Here is a 24,089-nt window from a genome sequence, read left to right on the forward strand (position 1 = left end):
ACTTCAGATCAGTTCACCTGGATGCCAATTGACTCAACAGGTAAGTCTATCCCCTTTTAGTCAATGAAAAATCGTAGTTTTGTTTCTGTGTATCTTATGTCAGAACCAAGCACTGTTTACAGGAGTGTAGAATGTACTAGTTGGCTCATCTTAGGTTACATGTTCTACTACTAGAGATGGATTTAGCTTGGTCTGAAGCATATTACCTGAGAGCAAGGGAGAGATGGCTCTACTAATACAAACTCAGAGTACTGTTGCTAAGGAAAGGGGGCTTGCATTCTTGGTGGTAAAATGACCTTTGACCATTATAATTCTATGAGATCTGACAATGTTACAGCAATCTCTTCTAGGATCAATTTTCGGCAGTTTATGCTTTCCAATGGGTAACATTAATCTTAAGTTCAAATTGTTGCCAGGTGTGGTGTCCCAAACCTTTAATTCTAGCACTTGGGAGCAGAGATAGGCAGACCTCTGTGATCTGTATCTAAAAATACATATATTATTCTGCTTAGTTTATTTTGGTTGGTTTTGAGATAGAGGTAGCCTCAAATTCACTATTTAGCCAAGGTTGGTCTGGAATTCAAGATCTTTCTGTCTCAGTATTCCCAATGCTAGGATTACAGATGTATTCCTCCATGTTCGAGTTTAAAATATTTTAAAATTAAGTTTATTGAGACATAAAGATGATATAGGTATTTTATTTTGTTTTGTTTTGAGATGGGGCTGATCTATGTAGTCTAGATAGGCCTCATACTCACTCTAGCCCAGACTGGCTTGAAACTCAAGGCCATCATCTTGCCTCAGCTTCCTGCGTGCTTGAATTAAATGCATCAGGCACTATTCTTCATAATATATTTATTTTAAATATGAAGTTTGATGAATTTTGGTAGATTCAAGATACAGAATGTTTCTTTCCCCTCAAAACATTGTTTTTTCTTATACTGGTCAGTTCTGGCTGAAACCAAGCACTGATAGTTTTTTGTTTTTTTTTTTGTTTTTTTTTAATTAGAGTTTCATATACATGGATTCATACAGCACCTACACTTTTCAGACTTGTGAACAGATCTCATGGACAAGAGAATGTTAGACACACAAGCATGTTAAGAGTTAAGGTCAGTGTGACCACAACAAGAAGTATTAGTCAAGGCACATTGCTTCAGAGTATCATATATTCCTTGAATGTTGACATCTTTCATACTCAAAAGGAAACAGCTACTGTGAGAAAAAAGGACAACAAAGCAAGGAAATTTTTGGAGTAATGTTTTTTCTTGTCTTTCCACAGTGTACAACTGGACCGTGGATGAGGTGATACAGTGGCTGATTACATATGTGGAGCTGCCTCAGTATGAGGAGACCTTCCGGAAGTTGCAGCTTACTGGCCATGCCATGCCAAGGTCAGGAATTGGGCTGGATTTTTCTCTTGAGGGCATAGGGAACAGCTTCAGGTTGCTGTGGACAATTCAGTAAGGCTTCACCCTCAGCAGAGTTTGTAGACAACTGCTCTTCTCATGTGTGTTTGCTATAAAGCATGAAGGCTACTTTGTGTCTGTTCTCTTGTGTGTAATTCTTATCACTCCTGTGAATCATACTAATGGCTTCTATTTATTGAGTGCTTAGTACATGCCAAGCATGCTCAGTGGGTAAAGTACTTGCCTCTAAGCCTTATGACTTGGGTTCAGTTCCCTGGGACCCACCTGATGGAAGGGGAATACTGACTCCAAAGAGTTGTTCTCTGATCTCTACACATGCACCCTATAATATGACCCCCCAACACACAACTAATTTCATAGAGAATTGATTTATTTATTAAGTCTATTGTGAGGACTCAGTGCTCAATGAGGTGTTACATGTAAAACGTCAAAACAGTATTAGGCAATGTTAGTAAATATTGGCATCTTTTTCATTACTTAAAAGTAGATAGCAATATAGCTCATTGATGTCACTGAGAATAGCTTGTAGGAAGTATGTTGACAGTACAAAATCCATTTTGCAGAAGTGACCTTAAGAGGAGTTTAAGAATCCCTGGGCTTTCAGAAAGTACCCCATTTTACATAAATTACACAAAAGACCAGGTGTGGTTATGCACATCTTTACTTCTAATACTCCAAGAGGCAGAAGCAGGTGGATCTTTGTGGGTTGGAAGCCAGCCTGGTCAACACAATGAGTTCCAGGACAGCCAGGATGCATAGAGACCTTGTGACATAAATAAAATCAAAATGTACTCAAAAGGAAATGGAGGTTTTAGGGGAGGAACCAAACAACTTGTGATCAGACAGGCCGAGAATGCTTAGGACCAGAAGCCAGATCTCCTAACCAACTGGTCATGGTGCCTTATTACCTCTCTTGTAGATGCCCTTGATTGCTTTCCAAGTTCAGAGGTAGAAGTAGCTGCCACTTCTTCATGCTCAGACAGAAGTAGAAACCACACACTGTGATGTCAGATGCTTTTTTTTTTTTTAAGCTGAGGAAATAAAGCTATATGTCAGAAAAGTTAACCATTGGTACATAGTAATATACTATTAAATATACCCTTAAGGGACCCAGAAACATGCTTTCCATCTTTATTGTATCTTATACTACTTTCCTTTTATACCTGCTGTGTTTCAGCGGAAAAAAGATAAAGCCCAGTTTTTTTTTTCACTCATTTTATTATCTTTAATAAAACAAAGTCTTATTATCAATGTCATGAAAGGTCATAAAACTACATTAATCTTATTAGTAGTAAATTGTATTGCAATTACTCAGATACTTGCTAATAGGACTAACTCAGTTTTGTTCATAAGCAGGTTTATATATAATAGCAATGAGTTAGAAGGCCCAAAAACCAGTGGGTCATTGAACATGATGTTTTGACCTGCACTATACAAGAGAGTACAAAAGGACTAATTTAATAATCCAGATGATCTCTGGAAGCAGAAGCACAAGAGAAATCACACTGGTGAGATGCTCAGCTGGTAAAACGCCTGCTGTATAAGCCTGATCTACATTTGAGTCCCAGACCCTTAAAAGACAAAAAGAAGAAGAAAAGGAAAAAAGCAAGGTGGGGTGGTAAATGTCTGTAATCCCGGCACTTCACATTGAAACCGGAGGGGAAGACAGGACAATTTCTTGGAAGCTCATGGACTAGTTAGCCTGGATTACATCTCATGGGAGAAACAAATTGTTAGTCCTTGGATGGTAGTACACTTAGGATATTGTAGATATGGAGGGTAATCAAATTCTTGGTAAATGCTCCCTGTTAAGGGACAACTTACTGGTGCTGGAGAGATGACTTAGTACTTAAGACTTGCTGCTCTTCCAGAGGACTTGGGTTTAGTTGCCAGCACCCACTTGGTGGCCCAGCCATCCACCAGTTCCAGAGTATTGAATGCCCTCTTCCGGCCTATGTGGGTACTGCCTGTATCTGGTGCACAGATATGCATGTAAGTAAAACACTCACATACATACACAAACAAACAAATACCCACCTCACTTGTTCAGACTCAGTGTTCTACAGTGCAGAGGAGAGCAATCACTGAATATGTTCCTGAAAGAGATAGATAATCCTCCCAGAGTATTTTTTGCTGTTTCAAACCTGACCCCTATTGTTTCCCTTAACAGGCTAGCTGTAACCAATACCACCATGACAGGGACTGTACTGAAGATGACAGATCGGAGCCACAGGCAGAAGCTACAGCTGAAGGCCCTGGACACAGTGCTCTTTGGGCCTCCCCTCCGTGAGTGTTGTGTAGAGGTCAACTGCTGTGCCATAAAATCCAAAACTATTGGGACTGGCTAGGCTGAAATCCTGGGTCTCATAGGCATTCTTACAAGACAGCACCTTCATTATCCCACTGGTGTTAATATAGGAAACATTCGTTTTTTAAAAGTCTAACCATATTTAAACATTTATTCTACTCATTTATTAAATATTTTAAGGAAAGATTCACTTTTTGCTAATGCTGTGTTGGATCCTATAGGAAGACCTAGATGAATCAATCATAGGCTGTCCTAGTGGGATAACATGATCACCGCAGGCTGGGGATGTAGTTCAAGTGATAGAATGCTCACCTAGCTCTCCTGAGGCCCTAGGTTCAAGTGTTGCACAGCCAAACTAAAACCATTGTTCTCTACTAGTACTCTTACTTGTGTGTTCCAGACCTGGGACAGAAAAAACATTATTTAGGAGAGGTGGCATGTGGCCTCTGTCTCTCAGAGGGAACCAAGCTTTTATTCCATGGATTTTCCAAGAGAAGACATTATAGATGAAGGAAGCAACCTAAAAGGAATAGGAAGGCTAAAACAATTAAGTAACACTTAGAGATTGAATGTCACTTAGCTGTTACCTACCATCACTGGGTTTATACAGAGGCAAGGGACTGATTGCTGAAAACTGTGTTGCCATGAGTGGCCAAGAAAGACTAAATGTGCTTTTGATGCAACAATAGACACTTATGAAATATTTCAGTCTCTGGAGTTCTGATTGGTGAGCCTTGTCATCTTTCTCTTATTTTAATGGAGTTGAGATAGAACAAAAGTGATCACAATTTCTATAAAGGCATGGTGGTGTCCATCTCCAAGCTTGTGCAGGAGGCTGAGCCAGGAGAATATTGCATAGTTGCTCACCTGGGTTGTGTAGTGAAATAATGTGTATGTAAGGATTGGGGTATTTGGGGAAAAAAACTAAAGGTAAATCTCCCTCAAGGGCCTGTACCCACACTTGGGCATTTCTTATTTGCTGTAACTCTTCTTTGAGAAGCCCACAGCTCTGTTCTTGGGTGTGTTTTACTTTTTTTCCTGAGATCCTCTTTCTTAACAATTATGCTCAAGTCTATATTAAATTATCTTTATCAAACCTCAACTCTGCTTCATAAAAGCAAAAGAAACTACAGACTGACTCAAGCAAGCAAGGAAAAAAAATCAACTAATATAAGGACCAGAATGCTGGCTCCATGGTGCTAGTTCCAGATGATCAGAGTCAGCAGGAGGGACCTTAATGGAAGAGGTTAGACTGGTGTTGTAACATGGACATGGAAATTTTTTCCTAGGCCTGTTTCATACAGCTTATATGCTGAGTGTGACCAAAATTAAAGGTGGTCAGAGGTCAGAAAACTGCTCCTGAGATAAGCGGAAGAATCATAGCCAAGAATATTTTACACCATCTTGAATAGCATAGCTATAACAGTAGCAACAGTAGTAGTTTCAGCTGGGTGTAGTGGCATACACCTTTAATCCCAGCACTCAGAAAGCAGAGCTAGGTGGATCCCTGAATGGTCTGCTTAGGTTCCAGGCCAGCCAGGCTACACAATGGCACCCTGTCTGTAAAAGAAAAAAAGTTTGGACTTTCTTCTTTTTAGACTTTTAAAAATTTGTTTGTCGACTTATTTATTTATTTATTTATTTATTTATTTATTTATCTTGTATGATGTATGTGTTTATACATGTTCACTGGTGTGCACATGCAGATGCCAGAAGAGGGTCTTAGATCTTTCAGAGCTGTGGTTACTGGCATTTGTGGGATGCCTAGCTTGTTATGTGGGTGCTATGATCCCTACCCTAGCCCTCCTGATTGCATAGCAAGTGCTTTTAACTGCTGAGCCATCTTAACAGCCCCTAATAATAGTTTCTTAAAAATGGAAAATAAGATATGAAGAGTTGCAACTCTTCAACTTTGCTGATGATAATGTAAAATGATGCAGATACTATGAAAAAATAGTCTAGTGGTTCCTCAAAAATTAAACAGAAGTGTTACCACAACCCAGCAATTACATGCCTAAGTAAATAACCAAAAAGCTTGAAACAGGTACTCAAACAAGTACATGTATACACATGTCCATAACTGCGTAAGTCTAAGGCCAAATGGGAAAATATCCTTAATGCTCATGAATACATAAACAAATTGTATTCTATACATGCAATGGAATGTTTGCAGCCATGTGATAGAAGTACCAATACATACTGCAGTATAGATACATAAAAAGCAAAACAAAACATTATGCTAAAAAAAAAAAAAGAAAGAAAGTTAGTTACTGAAGGTTACATTTTTATAGGGAACACTCAGAATCAGTAAATCCATAGAGTCAAAATACATATTGCTGGTGGGCAGGAACTGGAAAGAGGAGGGAATGAGAAGAAACTATTTTATTGGATGGGACAATCCTCTCTCTCTCTCTCTCTCTCTCTCTCTCTCTCTCTCTCTCTCTCTTTCTCTCTCTCTCTCTCTCTCTCTCTCATTTGTTTTTGAGGCAGGATTTCACTCTGAAGTCTAGGCTGGCCTTGAGCTCTTGATAATCCTCCTTCCTCAGTCTCTTGAATGCTGGCATTACAGATGTAAGCCAAGGACTCCAACCCTCTACCCCTGGCCCCACACAAGGACTCTATGGCTCAGGCTGGTCTTGGATTCTTGACAACTCTCTCCTGCCTCAGCTTCCCAAGGGGATTATAGCTTTTCTTCTTTTCCTCTAAGCACTGGGATCAAACTAGGGCCTTGTGCATGCTAGCTATATCCCCACCTCATTTCATAATTTTGTTTTGAGACAGAATCTCACTAAATTTCCTAGGCTGACCTTAAAATCACTCTGCTGTCTAATAATAATGATGATGATTGAGAAATGATGATGATGTTGATTTTGGCACTGGGAATTGAACCCAGGTTTTTTCATATGCGAGGCAAGTATTCTTCCATTGAGTGACATACATTCCCAGCTCTCTTCCTCCTCCACTTTCTCTTCCTGCTGCTGCTGCTGCCTCTCCCCCCATTTCCTCCTCCTACAGAGCGAATGGATTTCACTATGTAGCCTTGACTGTCCTGGATATTGTTGTTTATCAGGCTTACCTCAAACTCACAGAGATCTACCTGCCTCTTCTTTTTGAGTGCGGGGATTAAAGATATATAACACCATACCTAGCCTTCTTTTATTTATTTATGAGCAATAAGTTTTACTTTGGAGGGACAGAATTGCTTTGAACTAGGTAGAGTTGGTGTTAACATGTATGGGGAATGTACTCTGAATTGTTCATTTTAAAATAGTTCATTTGTATTATATGAATTTTACCTCAATACTACTTAGAAAAAGATTATTTTATATATGTGGGGAGGTCTGAATGTATGTATGTGCATTACATGATCGTAGGTACACACAGAAGAAAAGCATTGAACCCCCTGAAACTAGAGTTATAGGTGGTTGTGAGCTGTCCAATGTGAGTACCGGGAACTGAACCCCAGCCCTCTGCAAAAGCAGCCAGTGCTCTTAAATCTCTTCAGCTTCCAGGAAGAAAAGATACATTGTACTTTTCAAATTTTAAAACTTCTGTGTATCAAATGACATATCAAGAGAATAAAGAATATCAGGGCATGGTGGCATATATCTTTAATCTCAGCACTTGGGAGGCAGAGGTCACATATACCAGAGAACCTCTGCTCATGCCTATAATTCCCAGCACCCTTGAAGTTGAGGCAGGAGGATTACTGTAAGTTTGAGACCAGTCTGAGCTACATAATGAATTCCGAACATGAAATTGGTCAAACGAATAGATTATGATTCCAAATAAATCTGGACAATGTAAAGATTGTGTGAAATAGCTAGATCCAGTTTGTATAGGTTAGAAGCACAAAAAGAAGTGCTTGTCTAATAACCTCATGTGAACAAGACATTTTAGACATTTGTTACATAAGGGGGCCAGCCAGTGATGGCACATACCTTTAATCCCACCACTTGGGAGGAATCACTGTGAGGCCAGCCTGGTCTATAGAGCAAGTTCCAGGACAGCCAGGGCCACACAAAGAAACCTTAAAAAAACAAAAGAAAGGTGTGAGGGGCAATGGATACTGGAGAAATGGTTTAGTGGTTAAGAATTAATACTGTTCTTGAAGATGACCTAAGTTTGTTGCCCAGCATACATATCAGGCACTTCACAACTGCCTATAACTCTGGATCCAGGGCATTCAATACCTTTCACCTCTACAGGCATCTGCATGCATGCATGCATGCATGCATACATACATACATACATACTTTTTTTTTTAAATGTAAGAGGAAGGCTAATGGACATGTCTCAGGAGCTAAATGTGCTTGTTCCCAAGCCTCATGATCCAAGTTTCATAGGACCTCTATGGTAGAAGGAGAAAACTGATCCCTCTGACCTTTCATGTGTCAGGGCATATGCACCTTCCACCCTACATTAAATATACAATAAACAAATGAATGCAACTTTAAAAAAGAATACAAAAGTAGTTTGGCTTGGTGGTACAGATCTGTAATCCTAGGTACTTGGGAGTAAGAAGTTTTCTGAATCTGGATAATAGATTTTTATTTTTTTATTATATTTATTTATTTATTTGCTGACACAGTAAGCTAAATCAAGCCAAATCGAAAAAAGTATAACAACAGGTTTATTTGAGCAAAGCAACTCCTGGGTGGGTTCTCTAGTCCCAGAGAACGAGGCTGGAGAAGCCACCCACCCAAACTAACGCAGGGGGAGTATATAGTCTGGAGGAGAGGGGTGATGGCATATGCTCCACAAGCTGGGTTTGTGCCCAAGTATGGTCAAAAGCTGGAATGCTTAGATGGGGACTTGGGCTGCTGGCAGCACAGTGAATAAAGTTTCAATGGTCACCAGGAATGTGTAACTGCGCATTTTTGGCACCTTTTCTTTGTTGAAGATTCTCTGAGAGGGTGGGGGTTTGAAAAAAGAGAGACAGGAATGGGGCTTTCTGTATCATGCAGGGGTGAGTTGGAGGTTCCAACTGAATGGGATGGACTGCAAGTTTACCTCAGACTGAACAAGTTAATGAGATTCTGCCTCAACATAAAAGTGAAAAGGGTTTCTGGTATAGCTCAAAGATAAGTTACTTGCCTGCCTAGTATTCCTGAGGCCCTGGGTTTAAGTCCTAGTACTTAAATGTGTATGTGGTAATGTTGGTATTGAGGAATCTCAACAAACCAATTTCAGAAGTTCTTAACAATCAGGAAAGACAAAAAATATCAAAGGCTCTTAGTAAAGACTGTGGAGGAAGCAAGTACATTTCAGAAAGAAAAGCAACTCCTGTGCTGAATAAATATCTTACTGTATGAGAGGACAAAAGAATGAAGCTTGAGCTTGGCTGGAAGTACAGGATTTACTGGAGGTTAGAGAGTAACCATTAGAGCTTTGAGCTTTGACCCTTAATATAGCTCCTCATGTTGTGGTGACCCCCCCATATTCATTGCTATTTCATAACTGTGATGTTTCTACTGTTATCAATAGTAATATAAATATATGATATGCAGAATATCAGCTATATGACTCAAAGGTCATGATCCATAGGCTGAGAACCATTGCAGTAAGGATCTTCAATTTTCTGTCAGAGAGCCTGAATTAAACACCTATGGCTGCCCTCCTGGACCTAGAAATTCACCAACCTTGCATGAAAATAGGGTGTGCTAATTTGTCTTTGATTTCACAGAATTTTCATGGTTGCATAGGCTTATCCCATCCCAAAGATGGTTGAGCTATACCGAGGAGGCAGTATTTTCTCACTGCATCCTAGGGAAGGATGAATTAGTAAGCCTTTAAAATTATTCTCAGACCTATTATCCTATCCAAACTAGGCATTGGCTGGTGGAGGGAGAAGCATAGCCTTTATTATAATAATATGTGGCATATGCACCTAAGAGAATCAGTTCCTTCTGAGTTGAATCACAAGAGGAATCACCGAGGAGAGGATGCAGTGAATCTACAAGCTAAGTTAAGTGTGCTATGGGTGCCCCGACTCACCATACCCTCCCTTGTTTGGCAGTGACTCGACATAATCACCTCAAGGACTTCATGCTGGTGGTGTCTATCGTTATTGGTGTGGGTGGCTGCTGGTTTGCCTATATTCAGAACCGTTACTCCAAGGAGCACATGAAGAAGATGATGAAGGACCTGGAAGGGTTACACCGAGCTGAGCAGAGTCTGCATGACCTGCAGGAAAGGTAAGGCCTTGCTTCTTTACCAAGTCCTGGTACTGCCAGCTCTTGGGAGTTCCCTGTTTTGTGAGCCATTTAGCTCCCTGTTGACACCCTTTGACATAGGGGTAAAGGCTATGCCATCCTCTAGAACGGTTTTGAGATCCTAGCTTCCTGCTGTCCCGTTCAATTGCTTTGGGTCATTACTCCTCTTGAGAGGAGCTTTTATTCCATTTTATTTAAAAACAAAACAAAACTTTTTTCTCTCTGAGCTTGAAAAGGAAAAATGTATAGCTGCCAGAGGTCTTGAGTGTTCCTGCCCAGGGGCTTGTTATGGGCCATTCTGTTTCTTGTCCTACATCCATTCTCATACAGATAGATACATTAATTGTTTCTCATGGCTCCTTTATAAAACAAGCCGGTCATGAGGCCACATGTCTATAATTCTAGCATTTTGGAGGTGGAGGTAGAAGGATCAAGAGCACAAGGTTATCATGGACTACTAGCAAGTTCAAGACTGGACTACATAAGACTGTTTCAAAAAGAAAACAAAAATGGGTGAGAATATAGCTCAGGTGATAGAGCACATACCTAGCATGTGCCAAACACCACATAAAATTGGACTTAGGGACCTGGCAAGGTAGTTCAGCAGGTAAAGGTATTTGCTGCCAAAATTGACATGCTGAGTTCAACACCAGAATCCACACGTTGGAAGAATCGTACTAATTCCTAGAGTCAGAGTCATTCTCTAACCTCCATATGATCCCATGTGGGTATGTGCACAAACATGCATATACAGACTCAATGTGTGCACAGACATGTATACACACACTCAGTGTGTGCACAGACATGCATACACACACTCAATGTGTGCAGAAATGCATAACATACTCAATATAAAAACATTTTTTTTAAAACTGGGCTTGGAGGCAGGAGGATTAAAAGTTCAAGGTCATCTTTCATGTGAGCCTGACTTATTAAAACCCTGTCTCATAAAGAAAGAAGTAAACAAATAACTTCATAGAAAATTTTCATCCTATTCCCTTAGTTCTTTCTAATATACTCTAAATACCTTAAGTATTGACTTCTGTGACTGAGTTGCCAGAACTCTTTGTCATTAATCTGAAGGTTGTAGCAGAAGAGAGTTGATGTCTGAACATATGCCTGTTGGGTGGTGGAGGTGGGTGAATCAGGAGTTTAAAGTTATCCTCAAACATAGGGAATTCCAGGTCAGCCTGGGCTATGAGACCCAATTTCAAACTCTCAAACTGTCTTCCTGAAAGAAAGAAGAAAGAAAGAAGCCTAGTTTGTGTCTCCCATCCCCTGCCTCTGTGTGTGTGTGTGTGTGTGTGTGTGTGTATGCATGATATGTATGTGTGTTTTGAGACATATTATTACTGTGTAGTCCAGGTCTAGGCTGGCCTTGAACTCATAGCAATCCTCTTGCCTCAGATTTCTAAGAGCTGAGATTACAGATGTACACTACCAACCTGGCTTCTTTAGTTTTTTGGGTGTTTGTTTGTTTTTAATGACAGGGTCTCACTGTGTAGCCAAGCTTGGTCTGGAATCCATTATGATCCTACCTCAGCTTCCCAGATGTTAGAATTACAGACATTTATTATCGTGCCCGAGGCATTTAAAGAGCTACTTTTTAGTAGCAGGCACCATTTTCTTTGGATGGGTGAGGAAAGGCTTTCTTATAAAAAAGCTTTCTTTTTGGTTTTTAATCAGTTAGTTAATTAATTTATTATTATTTTTGCCTGGACCTCACTACATAGACAAGGATGACCTGAAACTCAGAGATATGCCTGCCTCTGTCTCCCAAGTGCTAAGTCTAAAGGCATGCACCATTCCTGGCCCATAAGCCATGTATCTTTAAAAGTGTATTGTTGCTTTTAATAATCACAACTCTTTGAAGTTGTTAGGTATTATTATTATCTCTGTCTTAGAGTTGAGGAAATGAAGGCTAGGAAGGTTACATGTTAGCAATGAACAATGACTTTTAAAAAAGATTTGTTTTTCCTTTATTTCTATGAATCTTTTGCCTGAATGTCTGTATATATACCATATGTGTGCCTGATAGCTGAGACAACAGAAGAAGGCATCAAATCCCTTGGAATTAGAGTTACAGCCAGTTGTGAGCCACCCCATGAGTGCTTGAAGCTAATCCCAGCTCCCCTGGTAGAGCATAAGTACTGAGCTATTTCTCTAACCTCTGAGCTAGGAATTTTGACACTCTCTAGCAGCTTCACCAGATTCATTTCTATGGGCTTGGCTGCTAGGGGGCAAGAGGATTTTAATTTCTAAAATGATTCATGGTTACTCTGCTGGGCCCCTTGTTCTTGGATCCTTGCCAACTAGAGGCTAACTGCTGCTGTCTGAACAATTCCCATACTTCATTTGTCTGAAAAACATGTACTGTTTTCATTCCAAAGACAAAAGAATCTAAGCAAGAGACATTCCAAGTTTGGGGATAAAACTTAAGCTCTGAGCCCTCCCTGCTCCCCAAAGCCTCCAGCGCTTAATGACTACTGTAGCACTAAGCAAGAGACAGACACCTTCCTCTGGACTCGTGCATACACACACGCCTTTCTCTGACAGAATACAGAGCCCACATGCCACTTTGTCCCTCCTGTCTATAGAAATACTACCATCACAAAACTTTGGTGAATAAATATAACACCAGATATACATTCCAATTAGGATTTCACTGGTTTTAAAACAATTCTTTGGGGAAGGCAGGAATTTTGTTTCCTTTCGCTATGAAGAAATAGGTGAAATGTGTCCAGGGACTTTCAATCAGGCTCTTAATTTTCTTCCTTATATTGCCTATTGATTGTTGCCTTGGAGTAGGACAGTGCTTGATTGTATGTTTAGTTGCTCATTTCTGCACCCAATAATATTTATTGATATCTGTCTGTGAAGATACAAGTGAGTCTGTTAATGGCACTCTGTATTAAAGAGGAAAGAAGTGGTAATACTGGCTTTTCAGTAGAGGCTGTTTTGGAGACAAGAGCCTTTCTGTGAAGGGTTGAATCCCTAGTGGTACACTTTCTTGCAGTTGGTTCATGGGACAGTAGACATCAGCCAGGAGAGAAGTTGGGAAGAAATGTATGTATCGCCACCTGGTGTTCATCCAATTAACTCCTTCTCTGGGCAAAGTAGGCAGTAAACTGCTATTCGTTGGCAAGCTACGTGTAGACTACTGTCTCCTCTTATTAGGGCTGCAGTCGCAGACAAGTCTGGATTGCTGTTTTTGAAAGATTGAATTCTATACCTGTCTTAATCATATTTTTCTCTGTTGATTTTGAGACATGGTTTCTTAGAGCCAAGGCTGACCTTGAACTCCTTATCTTCCTGCCTCCACCTTCCAAGAGTTGGGCTTATAATTGTTCTTCACATGCTTGGATATTTTCATTTTAATTAAGTAAGCAATAATCTATCGTTTCTCTTTTTTGTTACTACTTTTGGTGGTGGTAGTGGATGGTAATCTCACTAGGTAACCCTGCAGAGCCTGAGACTTGCTATGTAGACCAGGTTGGGCTTGAACATGCATTGATCCTCCTCCCGCTACTACTTATGTGACTAGAAGCTTATGCTACCACACCTGCCTTATCTTTTACTTTTCTGTACCCTAATTCTAAACCCTACCTCTCTTTTCTTTTTCTTTCTTTCTTTAGACAGTGTCTCATTATGTAGCCCTGGTTGGTCTGGAACTCACAAAGATCCACTCACCTCCAGAATGCTGGAATTAAAGGTGTGCACCACCATGCCCAGCTTCTTTCTTTTAAAAATACTTTTCTTACATTTACTTGTTTATCTCTCTCTCTCTCTCTCTCTCTCTCTGTGTGTGTGTGTGTGTGTGTGTGTGTATGTGTGTGTGTGTAGAGGTATCATGGTGTGGGTCTGGAGGTCAGAGAATAACTCATCAGAGTCTCTCTCTCTCTCTCTCTCTCTCTCTCTCTCTCTCTCTCTCTCTCTCTCCCTCCCTCCCTCTCTTTCATTCTACCATCGTGGGTCCGTGGGATCAAACTCAGTTGTTGTGCTTAGCAGCAAGCACTTTTACCTACTGAGCTACCTCGCTGGTCTCTTACTTCTTCCCTTTCCTTGCCTTTTACTTCTCCCTTTCATCCTCTTATCTCACCTTTCCTGCCCTCTCCTTTCTTGTCAACCCTCCACCCCCCATTCCTTTGTACCAAACCAAGGACCTCAGTCAGGCTAACCCAGCACTTGATTGCTAAGTATCTTCTCCTTTATTATCCTCATATCCTAGTTCCTAGCTAACTTAGTGCTTCCTGATAAGTTAAAAAGACCAGACAATAGCACAGTTCTTTTCATTTTCAGAACAATTAGTAAATTCTTTCTCTTGGATCTTGTCTTAGTTAGGGTTTTTATTGCTGTGATGAAACACCATGACCAAAAGCTACTTGGGGGAGAAAAGGGTGTATTTGGCTTACACTTCCACATCATTGTTCATCCTCAAAGGGAGTCAGGGCAGGAACTCAAGTAGGGCAGGACCCTAGAGACAGGAGCTGATGAAGAGGTTGTAGAAGAGTGTTGCTTACTTCCTTGTTCCCCATGGCTTGCTCAGCCTGCTCTTTTATAGAACCCAAGACAACCAGCTCAGAGATGGCACAACCCGAAATGGGCTGGGCTCTCCCCCATCAATCACTAATTAAGAAAATGCCTTATGGCTGGATATTATGGAGGCATTTTCTCAATTGAATTTGCCTCCTTTCAGATTACTCTAGCTGTGTTAATTGGTACTAGTCAGCAGAGATATACTCTACCCATTTCCTTCCCTGACTCCTGTCAGACACAGTTGATTGCTCATTCTTTTGCCTCACTCAGCACCATGTATTCATCTCTTTATTGTACAACCACATTGTAGACAATCATTAGTCTACTGTTGGTAAACTTGAATAGGTTTTCTCTGTGTAGCTTTGGAATTAGCTCTGTAAACCAGCTAGCTGGTCTTGAACTCACAGAGATCCATTTGCCTCTGCCTCCCAAGTGCTGGGATTAAAGGCATGTGCCACCACCACCTGGCTAAGGATAGAGTTTTATTGTAACTGATTTCCTTAAAATCTTACCAACCTTGAAAATTCCATAGGACCAAGGGCAACTGGTAATCTTTTAAGACTTGTCCAGTCCTGTCCCTTACTTGAACATGCACCCCAGTGTGTGTGTGTGTGTGTGTGTGTGTGTATTCAAGCACACATACATACACACACATGCAAGTACATGCTGCTTGGAACAGGCATTTGAAAGTCTAAGAGGTTCAGCTAATAATTCTTTTTTCATCTTCCATAACTTCCCTCCTATCACTACCTCACCGGAATCTGAACCATTAGTTGTTGCCTCACTTTTATCTATCATTAAGTGCTTTCTACATTTATTGAACCTTCCATATGTCTTGAAATGGGAGAATACTTACAGACTTTGAAATCACAAAGATTTGAATTCTAGTCTTTTATTTGCCTTCTTCATAGTCATATTTGTTCCAGGCTGATATTACTATCTGCTTGGAGGACAGATGTGTACCTGTTATAATCTGAATGTGTGAGTTACAGATGTTTGTGAACCTGGCTTCATGATCTTGTGTACTAGCAGCAGGATAATAGCCAACATAAGAATTAAGGCTAACGACTGTGGTTTCTGTTGACCCTAACTAGCTCAGATTTGCACAGCCAGCAGAGAGGCTATAGCTGGCATTTCCTTGCCTGGTCTTCTCCAGCTTTCTACATTCCCCCCCCCCCCAGGCTCCACAAAGCTCAGGAAGAGCACCGCACAGTGGAAGTAGAGAAGGTCCATCTGGAGAAGAAGCTTCGTGATGAGATCAACCTTGCCAAGCAGGAAGCTCAGCGGCTGAAGGAGCTGAGGGAGGGTACTGAGAATGAGAGGAGCCGCCAAAAGTATGCTGAGGAAGAGCTGGAGCAGGTAAGAGTTCATACCTGATGCCCCAAGGGATGTATAAAGGGCAGGGGACCAGAGTCCCCTGGAAAGCTTTATGTGTGAACATTTTGAATCTGGTTCAAATCTTCCCTCTAGACTTACTAATAAGGGCAGTGGGAAAGCTATAAAAATGTTTACCATTATTTTCAAAGAATGGCAGATAATGGGAGATAAAAGTGATTGCTTACCCCTTCCCCCTTTTCACTGAGGTATTTACATCAAGTGAACAAATCCTAAGTATCAAGCTGGTAAGTTTTACGTATGGATATGCCTGTGTAAGCACCACTCAGAAAGCTCAGTTTTGCTCTTGTCAGATTTTACTCCAAGACTAACTGTTGTTATAACCTCTAAATTAGATTAGTTTTGCTTGATTTTGAATTTTATAAAAACATCAGTGGGACTGGAGAGAAGACTTAGCAGTTAAGAGGATGTCCTCTTACAAAGGAGCTGGCACTCATGTTAGGTGACTCACAACAGCCTGTGGCTCCAGCTCCAAGAGATCCAACACCCTCTTCTGGCCTCCATGAGCACTGTACTCATGTGTATATCACCCACCCCACTTCCAATATACATATGTAAGTTTTTAAAAACATAAAAATGGCATTATATAGTGTTAGGAGTGTGGCTTAGTGGTAGAATCTTTTCCCAGCACACATAAGATTCTGGGCTCAATATTTAGAATGACAGAAATAATATAAAACAACAAAAAGAATGGCATTGTGTATACATGCTTTGTGCATTTGTTTTTTTGTTTTGTTTTCTTTTGTTTTTGAGTTAACATTGTGAGAGTCAGGTTGCATATAGTGATTGATGATTGATTTCCATTACACAACAGTCTAAGAAAGCAAAAACAAACAAATAAAAAAGCAAAAAACATTTGGGTGTGGTAGTGCATACCTTTAATCCCAGCACTCATGGATTTCTGTAAGTTCCAGGCCAGCTTGGTCTATATAGTAAGTTCCAGGCCAGCCAGACATATATAGTGAGACACTGTCAAAAAAACAAAACAAAACAAAATAACATTCTCTCCACCCCCAAAACAGGTTTGATGAGATGACTGGGGTCAAGAGCAGGTTTGATTCCCATCACCCAAATGATGGCTCACAATTATCCATAACTCCAGTTCCAGGGCTCAAACCCCTTCTCTGACTTCTGAGGGTACCAGACACATAACATGATGCACATATATACACTCAGACAAAACATTCATACACTTAAAATAAATAAATATTTTTTTAAAAAAGCAAAAAGGCAAGCCACAATTTATGTGTGTGTGTGTGTGTGTGTGTTTGTGTATGTTGTGTATGTATGTGTGTGTACACATATAAAAATGCTTACATTTGAGGTATATAAAGAACTCTTACAAATAAGAAAAGACAACTCAAGTTATTTTATTTTTAGGGTCTAATAGTAATTTTATTTTATTATCAATCTACCACACACAGATCTTAAATACCTAATGAGTCCCTATTAAGCAATTTGAAAGTCAGTATATAGTGGTGGGGGAAGCTAGAGGCACAAATGAATGACAAAGAAATCTCATGAAACTAGAGGTGCCGGCCCACTGAGCTTACAATATGTCTGAGACAAGACGGACACTCCAAGTTCCGGGCCAGCCTGGGATACAGCCAGTGAAACTCTGTATCAGAAACAACAACAAAATCAGAAACAAAACAAAACACACACACACACACACACACACACACACACACACACACACACAAAACAAAAACAAAACAAAATCCTGGAGTTGTGGTATAGGCCTGTAATCAACCCTTAGGAAACAGAGGCAGGAGGATTAAGAGAATTCAAGGTCATGCCTGCTACACATTGAGTTGATGGCTGGCCTGTGCTAATGTGAACTAGGGAAAAATAAAATTAGAACCTCTACCTCCTGTTGACCAGTGTATCAAAGACAGAAATCACTGAGCAAGGGCTCCTAGGATGTGGCTTTGTAGGGTTTACAGAATACCCTTGATATAGATTCAGGAGCTCTTAGAACCTGATTTGCCATGCCATCTCTGTGTAGTACCATCTGTGTCTTTATACTCAGGTGTGGACACAGAGATCAAGTGTCTCTGAAAGGCCTCCAGTGTTGCAGGAAGCTTGCTTCAGCTCAGGAAAGGCAGGGAGGCTGTGTGTCAGAGTGCACAGAATCAGCAGCTGTGCACATTGAGTGGTTGGTGGGAATGAGCCTGGATCACCAGCTCTGAGACTTAGCAGTGGTCCTTGTGGTAAGCACAGTACATGATGCTGAACTGGGTGGAGTGGTGCAGATGGGCTAATGAAAGTCACTACTTCTACTCTGGCATGCACCATGTGATGAACCTTGTCTTGGCTTACTGTTCCTTCTAGTTGCAACCAGGATCTTATAAAGGTATGGTTAGGGTAGGGCTCCATCTTACAATGTTTCCCTAGCTCCCAGTACTACTCTAAGCTATACTTTTACTCATGAGGACTGTCTCAGGGTTTCTATTGCTGTGAAGAGACACCATGAACATGGCAACTCTTATGAAGAAAAACATTTAATTGGATGGCTTACAATTTCAGAGGTTTAGTCCATTATCATCATGGTGGGATTTAATGGCATATATGCGACCTCAAAGCCCACCTCCACAATGACACACTTCCTCCAGCAAGGCCATACCCACTGCAACAAAGCTGCATGTCCTAATAGTGCCACTCCCTGTGAAGGCCATTTTCTTTCAAACCACCTTAAGAATCCAGTATGCAGGAGTTCAGGGAATGCCAAGGTTCACCCATTTTGACTACAGCTCAGTTCAGGTGTTTGAGGCTTGTTACAAAGAGCTAGGCTTAAATCCACCTTCCCTCTGGACCCGTTGAGCTGGGGCCTTCCACCTTCAAGCTCTCCCACTCTGCATCTCTCTAACACAAGTATTTAAGTGAGAAGAGCTTCACAAGTCAAATGACCAATTGTAAAAAACAAACAAATAAACAAAACAAAAACAAAACCAAAAAGCAAAAAAAAAAAAAAAAAAAAAAACCCTACAAAACAAAAAACAAAAACAAAACACCAAAAACAATATTAAGGAAGTGAAAGTCAAAATAACAGTGAAATACCATTATGTTTACCAGAATGCCTAAAAACATAAAGGCCATGCATCGGTGGTAGCAGTATTGATAGGAACAACCATTGTACAAAAATACGTAGCATTCCCTACCCCCTTTTCTGCCTCCAGTGCTGGGGATCAAACTTAGGCTTTACATGCTTGCAAGCACTTTGACCACTAAAGCACATTCCAAGCTCTATTACTATATACCCAACAGAAACGACTGTTTATGCTCACTAAAAGATACATATTCAATAACACTACATCCATTGTAGTGTTATTCATAAAATCATAAATTCTAAAAAGTGATTATCAACAGGAAAATGAAAAAGTTAATTATAGAATACTTAGTGGGCTATTACTCAGCAATGTAAATGAGCCCTCACCTAGAATCATCTAATATAACCAAGAAAAAAATAACTTCAACCAAGGGCTTTGCATATACTAGGCAAGTACTCTACTACTAAGCTATATTTCTAGCATAGTTTTTAAGAATTTGATATAGATTCTCTCTCTCTCTCCCTCTCTTTCCCTCCCTGCCCCCCACACAAACATTCAGAAATCAATCTAGGTTTGAATTCATATTATAGTTCAAACTGCCTTGAATTTTTTCTCCTAATCTTGGATCCTCCATAGTGCTCCTGCCCCCTACCTTTTCTTTTTGAGACAGTCTTGCTATATTGCCCAGGCTGCCCTTGAATTGTGATCTTCCTGCCTTAGTCTCCTGAGTGACTGAGATTATGTGTACAGCATCTGACTTCACAATCCTTTTAAATCATAAAAAAATGAAGAACACAGTCCCGATGTGATCTCAGGAAGAGAGCACATGAATCTGGCGTTCTGAACTAACATGGTTTGATCAAACAAGACACCCTGAAACAATGTCCCAGGTTATCCAACATTCAAAACAGCTGGGACAAGGCAGCCTTGCAGACTACAGCCAGGATGTCTGCTGTCTTCTTAGGATTCCCATGGTATTACAGCATCCCCAACCAGTAGGAAGCAGTTTGGAAAAAACAACACCCAAATTCCCAAATAGTGTCTGTAAATGTTTGTTTTCATCTAAATGGGGTTGGTTATAAATGGTTAATGATCACAACCAACTCTTTTTAAAGGTAAAAAGGGGATTATGGAATAGAAATGAATACTTTGTTTTGGAATGGATTTTCATTTATTAATACAAACTTTAGGTCAATTTTGTGATATGTATATTTCTCTTCATGTTTAGGTATTGTGGTTATATAGCTCATTAAAAAATCCAATGTATAATTAAGTACAGATTGTAGATAGTTTCCTATGATAGTCAAAGCTTATAGTTAGGTTGGTTAGGTTTTCTAGATATATAAAGATATATTTCAAATGGATAGGCATTCTTCAAACCTTTCAAAGACCTACAGAATATGGCATTTAAAATGGTTTAGGGTTTTTCTTAACAGTGAGGCACACAACAGCTCCTAGCAACACCACCTGCATCACAAAGGAAGATGGACATCTAAGAAACTTGTTATGGAGTTTACTCACAATATGGCAAGACTAGCCATTTGGGCAAGAAACTGCCCTTGTCTGGACTATTTGACTTTATGCTGTATAAACTAAACATGCAGGATCCACAGGAAAGTGACTGCTGAAACAAGATGGACATTACTGCAGGGTTCCTGCTTCATGGAAGAGTCTGCCAGGCATTCTGCAAGACACAGAGAAAAGTGACAAACTGCCAATACAGGTGGACAGTTTAAAGTTTCCTGCTTTGCTGAGGAGTCTGCCAGACACACTATGGCCTATAGGCTGAAGATGCAACATTACAGAAGAACTTTGGGTGACTGACCAGGCAGCAAGTTGTCTCTGTCATTTCTAAAGTTATCCTTCTGTGGTCTTTGATGGAGTTGAAGACAGATAGTTATGGTTATAGTTTTCCCTTAGTTAGGATTAAAGGTAAGTTACATATAAGACTTTAGACTCACAAAGGTAGGATGGATGATGGAATATTTTCTTTAAATCTTATTAAATGTTAATGGACTAAATATTGTTAACTATAGTTCTTATTTGGTAACTATTTTGTTATATATTTTACTATGTTAAAGTCAAAACAGAAAAGAGGGGATGATGGGAGATGTTATTCCATAAGTATGTTTCTCTTACTGGTTAATGAATAAAGCACTGTTGGCCTATAGGAAAGCAAGCTAGGTGGGACTATGAGAGGTGGAGGATTCTGGGAGATGTAGTAGAGTCTGGCATCCTCGGTAAGATAAGACCATGTAGAAATACATGTATGGGTGATTATGGGTTAATATTTAAGACAGAGCTAGCCAATAAGAAATGCTAGTAACTGAGCATAATTAAAACAAACAAACAAACAAAAAATTGAAGAATACATGCATGCTCTGCTTCCCTCTTTTTTTCTTCCTGGATACCAGAAGGCAAGATAGGTCCACACCATCACCTCTCCTGGTGCTACCCATGACAGTTGGGTCATAATTCTCACTTCTGATGACTCTACTCAAACTGCTGCAGTCTGATTTACAAATGTGTATGAGTTTCTATCACTACATGAGGGACACATGCTTCATTAATTTTACTAGAGTAGATTGTTCAAGACCATTCACATTCTAACTCTTTGTAAAGCAAACTATAAAACCTTTAAAAATTACTTTAGATCTTCTGTGGGAGTGGTACTGTTGATATTTACACTATTAGAAATTAAGATGGCTCTTAGCTGGGCATCTGTGGCTCATGCCTTTAATCCTCGGGAGGTAGAGGCAGGAGGATCTCTGTGGGTTTGAAGCCAGCCTGGTCTACAGAGTGAGTTCCTGGACAACCTCCAAAGCAATACAGAGAAACAAACAAACAGAAAAAGAAATTAAGATGGCTCTTCTAAAACATATGAAAGCCAGACACTGTAGTTTATTCCTATAAATCCCAGCACTCAGGAAGGTAAGGTAAAATAGAAAAACATTTAGATATTTATTAAATAAAAGAACTATATGACTCCCTTACCAATCAAAATAAATGATATTTTATGGAAAAAAATAAAAATAAATTTTCCATTCATTCTTTTTTTTTTTTTTTTTTTTTTTTTTTTTTTTTTTGAGTCAGGATTTCCCTATGTATCCCTGGCTGTCCTGGAACTCACTCTGTAAACCAGGCTGGCTTCAAGCTCAGAGATCCATCTGCCTCTGCCTTCCAAGTACTAGGATTAAAGGCATGCACCACCACTGCCTGGCAACTAAAACCAGTTTAATAAAAAGCAGTGACTCCTTACAATTTTGCATACCTTGAAAATGTCTGACTTATTGGTCTATGCCTTAGGGTTTTGTTGCTGTAAAGAGACACCATGACCACTGCAACTCCTATAAAGGAAACACATTTAATTGGGGGTTGCTCTATTAGTTTCAGAGGTTCAGTCCATTACATCATGGTGGGACATGGTGGTGTGCAAGCAGACAATAGCTAAGAGTCGTACATCTTGCAGGCAACAGGAAGTCATTTTAACAGTCACACTGAGGGACGAGTGAGCAAAAGAAACCTCAAAGCCTGCCCCCACAGTGACACACTTCCTCCAACAAGGCTACACCTTCTAATAATTCCACTCCCTTTTGGGGCCATTTTCTTTCAAATACTATAGGCTACTATATTCTTTTTTGTTGTTTCAGAATACAAGCTCTTTCCCTATAGACTAGACTATAGCCTTGAACTATTGAGATCTTCCTGCCTGCGTCTCCTGAATACTGGAATTATAGGTGTGTACCACCACAGCCATCCTCGATTCCATTATTAGTGTCTATATTCAGTCTCTTGTAAGAAAAAGAGGGTTAAAAAGTCAATTAATGTCAGACATAGTGGCTCATGCCTGACATCTAGTAAACTTAGGAGGTGGAGGCAGAAAGACCAGAAGTTCAAGACCAGCTTCTATCACATAGTAAATTCAAGGCCACCCTAAGCTGCATGAGACCATTTCTTAAAAAACTAAAACTAGGACTGTAGAGGTGGGTTAGTGGTTAAGAGCACTGACTGCTCTTCGAGAGGGCTGTGGTATGTGCACCTGTGTTACAGGCAGTTAGGAGCTACTTCATGTCCTAGGCACTGAACACATCCTCTGTGAGAGTGCTCTTACTGCAGATTCTTCTACCCATTCACCAGAATTATATTTTCAACAAGTGCTTTGTCTACCACACTGTGATCTATTTTTAAAATTTGCTATTTTTTTTAATGTGTATGAGTATTTTTCCTGCATCTGTGTCTGTATACCACATGTTTGCCTGGTGTTCAAGGAAACCAGAAGAGTGTGTTAGATTCCCTGTAATTGGAGTTTCAGATACTTGTGAGCTGCCATGTGGGTGCTGGGAACTGAACCCAGGTTCTCTGGAAGAGGAGCCAATGCTCTTAACGGAGCATCTTTCCAGCCCACATGTCTTGAGGCCCATACATAGACTCCAACTCACCATGAGATGATTCAGTGATAGACATACTCCTGAAGAGATCAGGAAGGCTGGCTGAGACTGGCTGAGACTGGCTGCATGACCAGGAGAATGAGCTCATTTAATAGGGAAGAAAAGTGTGCTGGGGGCAAAAAAGAATAAACGTCTCCATTTGAATTCTGCTTGGCACCATTGACAGTGGCCTTAAGTAGGCTGTTTTTCTTCTCTGGGCTTACTTCCTTGGATTTGAATTTCAGAGAACATTTCCTCCTACCTCAAGAATTGTAAAGCAGGTTTGTATGGACTGTGAGTTGTGAAGAATTGTACAGAGTGTTGGGGAGGGCCTCAGTGTCAACATGCAAACTCACTTCCTGTGTCCTTGTAGGTTCGGGAGGCCTTGAGGAAAGCAGAGAAGGAGCTGGAATCACACAGCTCCTGGTATGCCCCTGAGGCCCTTCAGAAGTGGTTGCAGCTGACACATGAGGTGGAGGTGCAGTACTACAACATCAAGAAGCAGAATGCTGAGAAGCAGCTGCTGGTGGCCAAGGAGGGGGTGAGGCCTGCTTTCCTGTGGGCCTCCTTTTGCTCTCCTCCCTCCTCCCTCCTCCCTCCTCCCTGTACTCTTGTTTTTGTGCCCCTCCCCCATTCTTCTCTGCTTTACCCTGTCCCTCCCTTTGAGTGAAGAGATACATTGGTAGTGTGTTCTGGTTTTTTCTAATATACACTTCCTAATTTGGGGA

At 40.4% G+C, this 24,089-nt stretch overlaps 1 protein-coding gene across 5 annotated transcripts in view; it reads left to right on the top strand.

The window, feature by feature from the left end:
- The window catches only part of Stim1 (stromal interaction molecule 1), a 167,832-nt gene that overhangs the window by 132,437 nt on the left and 11,306 nt on the right, over positions 1-24,089 (top strand). For all 5 annotated transcript variants that reach the window (XM_051192446.1, XM_051192445.1, XM_051192447.1 and 2 more), the window contains exons 4-8: positions 1,283-1,394; positions 3,601-3,716; positions 9,758-9,935; positions 15,671-15,848; positions 23,735-23,902. In XM_051192446.1, the coding sequence (XP_051048403.1) occupies positions 1,283-1,394; positions 3,601-3,716; positions 9,758-9,935; positions 15,671-15,848; positions 23,735-23,902 (752 nt within the window). The remainder of the gene's footprint in view (positions 1-1,282; positions 1,395-3,600; positions 3,717-9,757; positions 9,936-15,670; positions 15,849-23,734; positions 23,903-24,089) is intronic.

This window comes from Phodopus roborovskii, unplaced genomic scaffold, assembly GCF_943737965.1.
Source record: "Phodopus roborovskii unplaced genomic scaffold, PHOROB, whole genome shotgun sequence".
Taxonomy (NCBI): domain Eukaryota; kingdom Metazoa; phylum Chordata; class Mammalia; order Rodentia; family Cricetidae; genus Phodopus; species Phodopus roborovskii.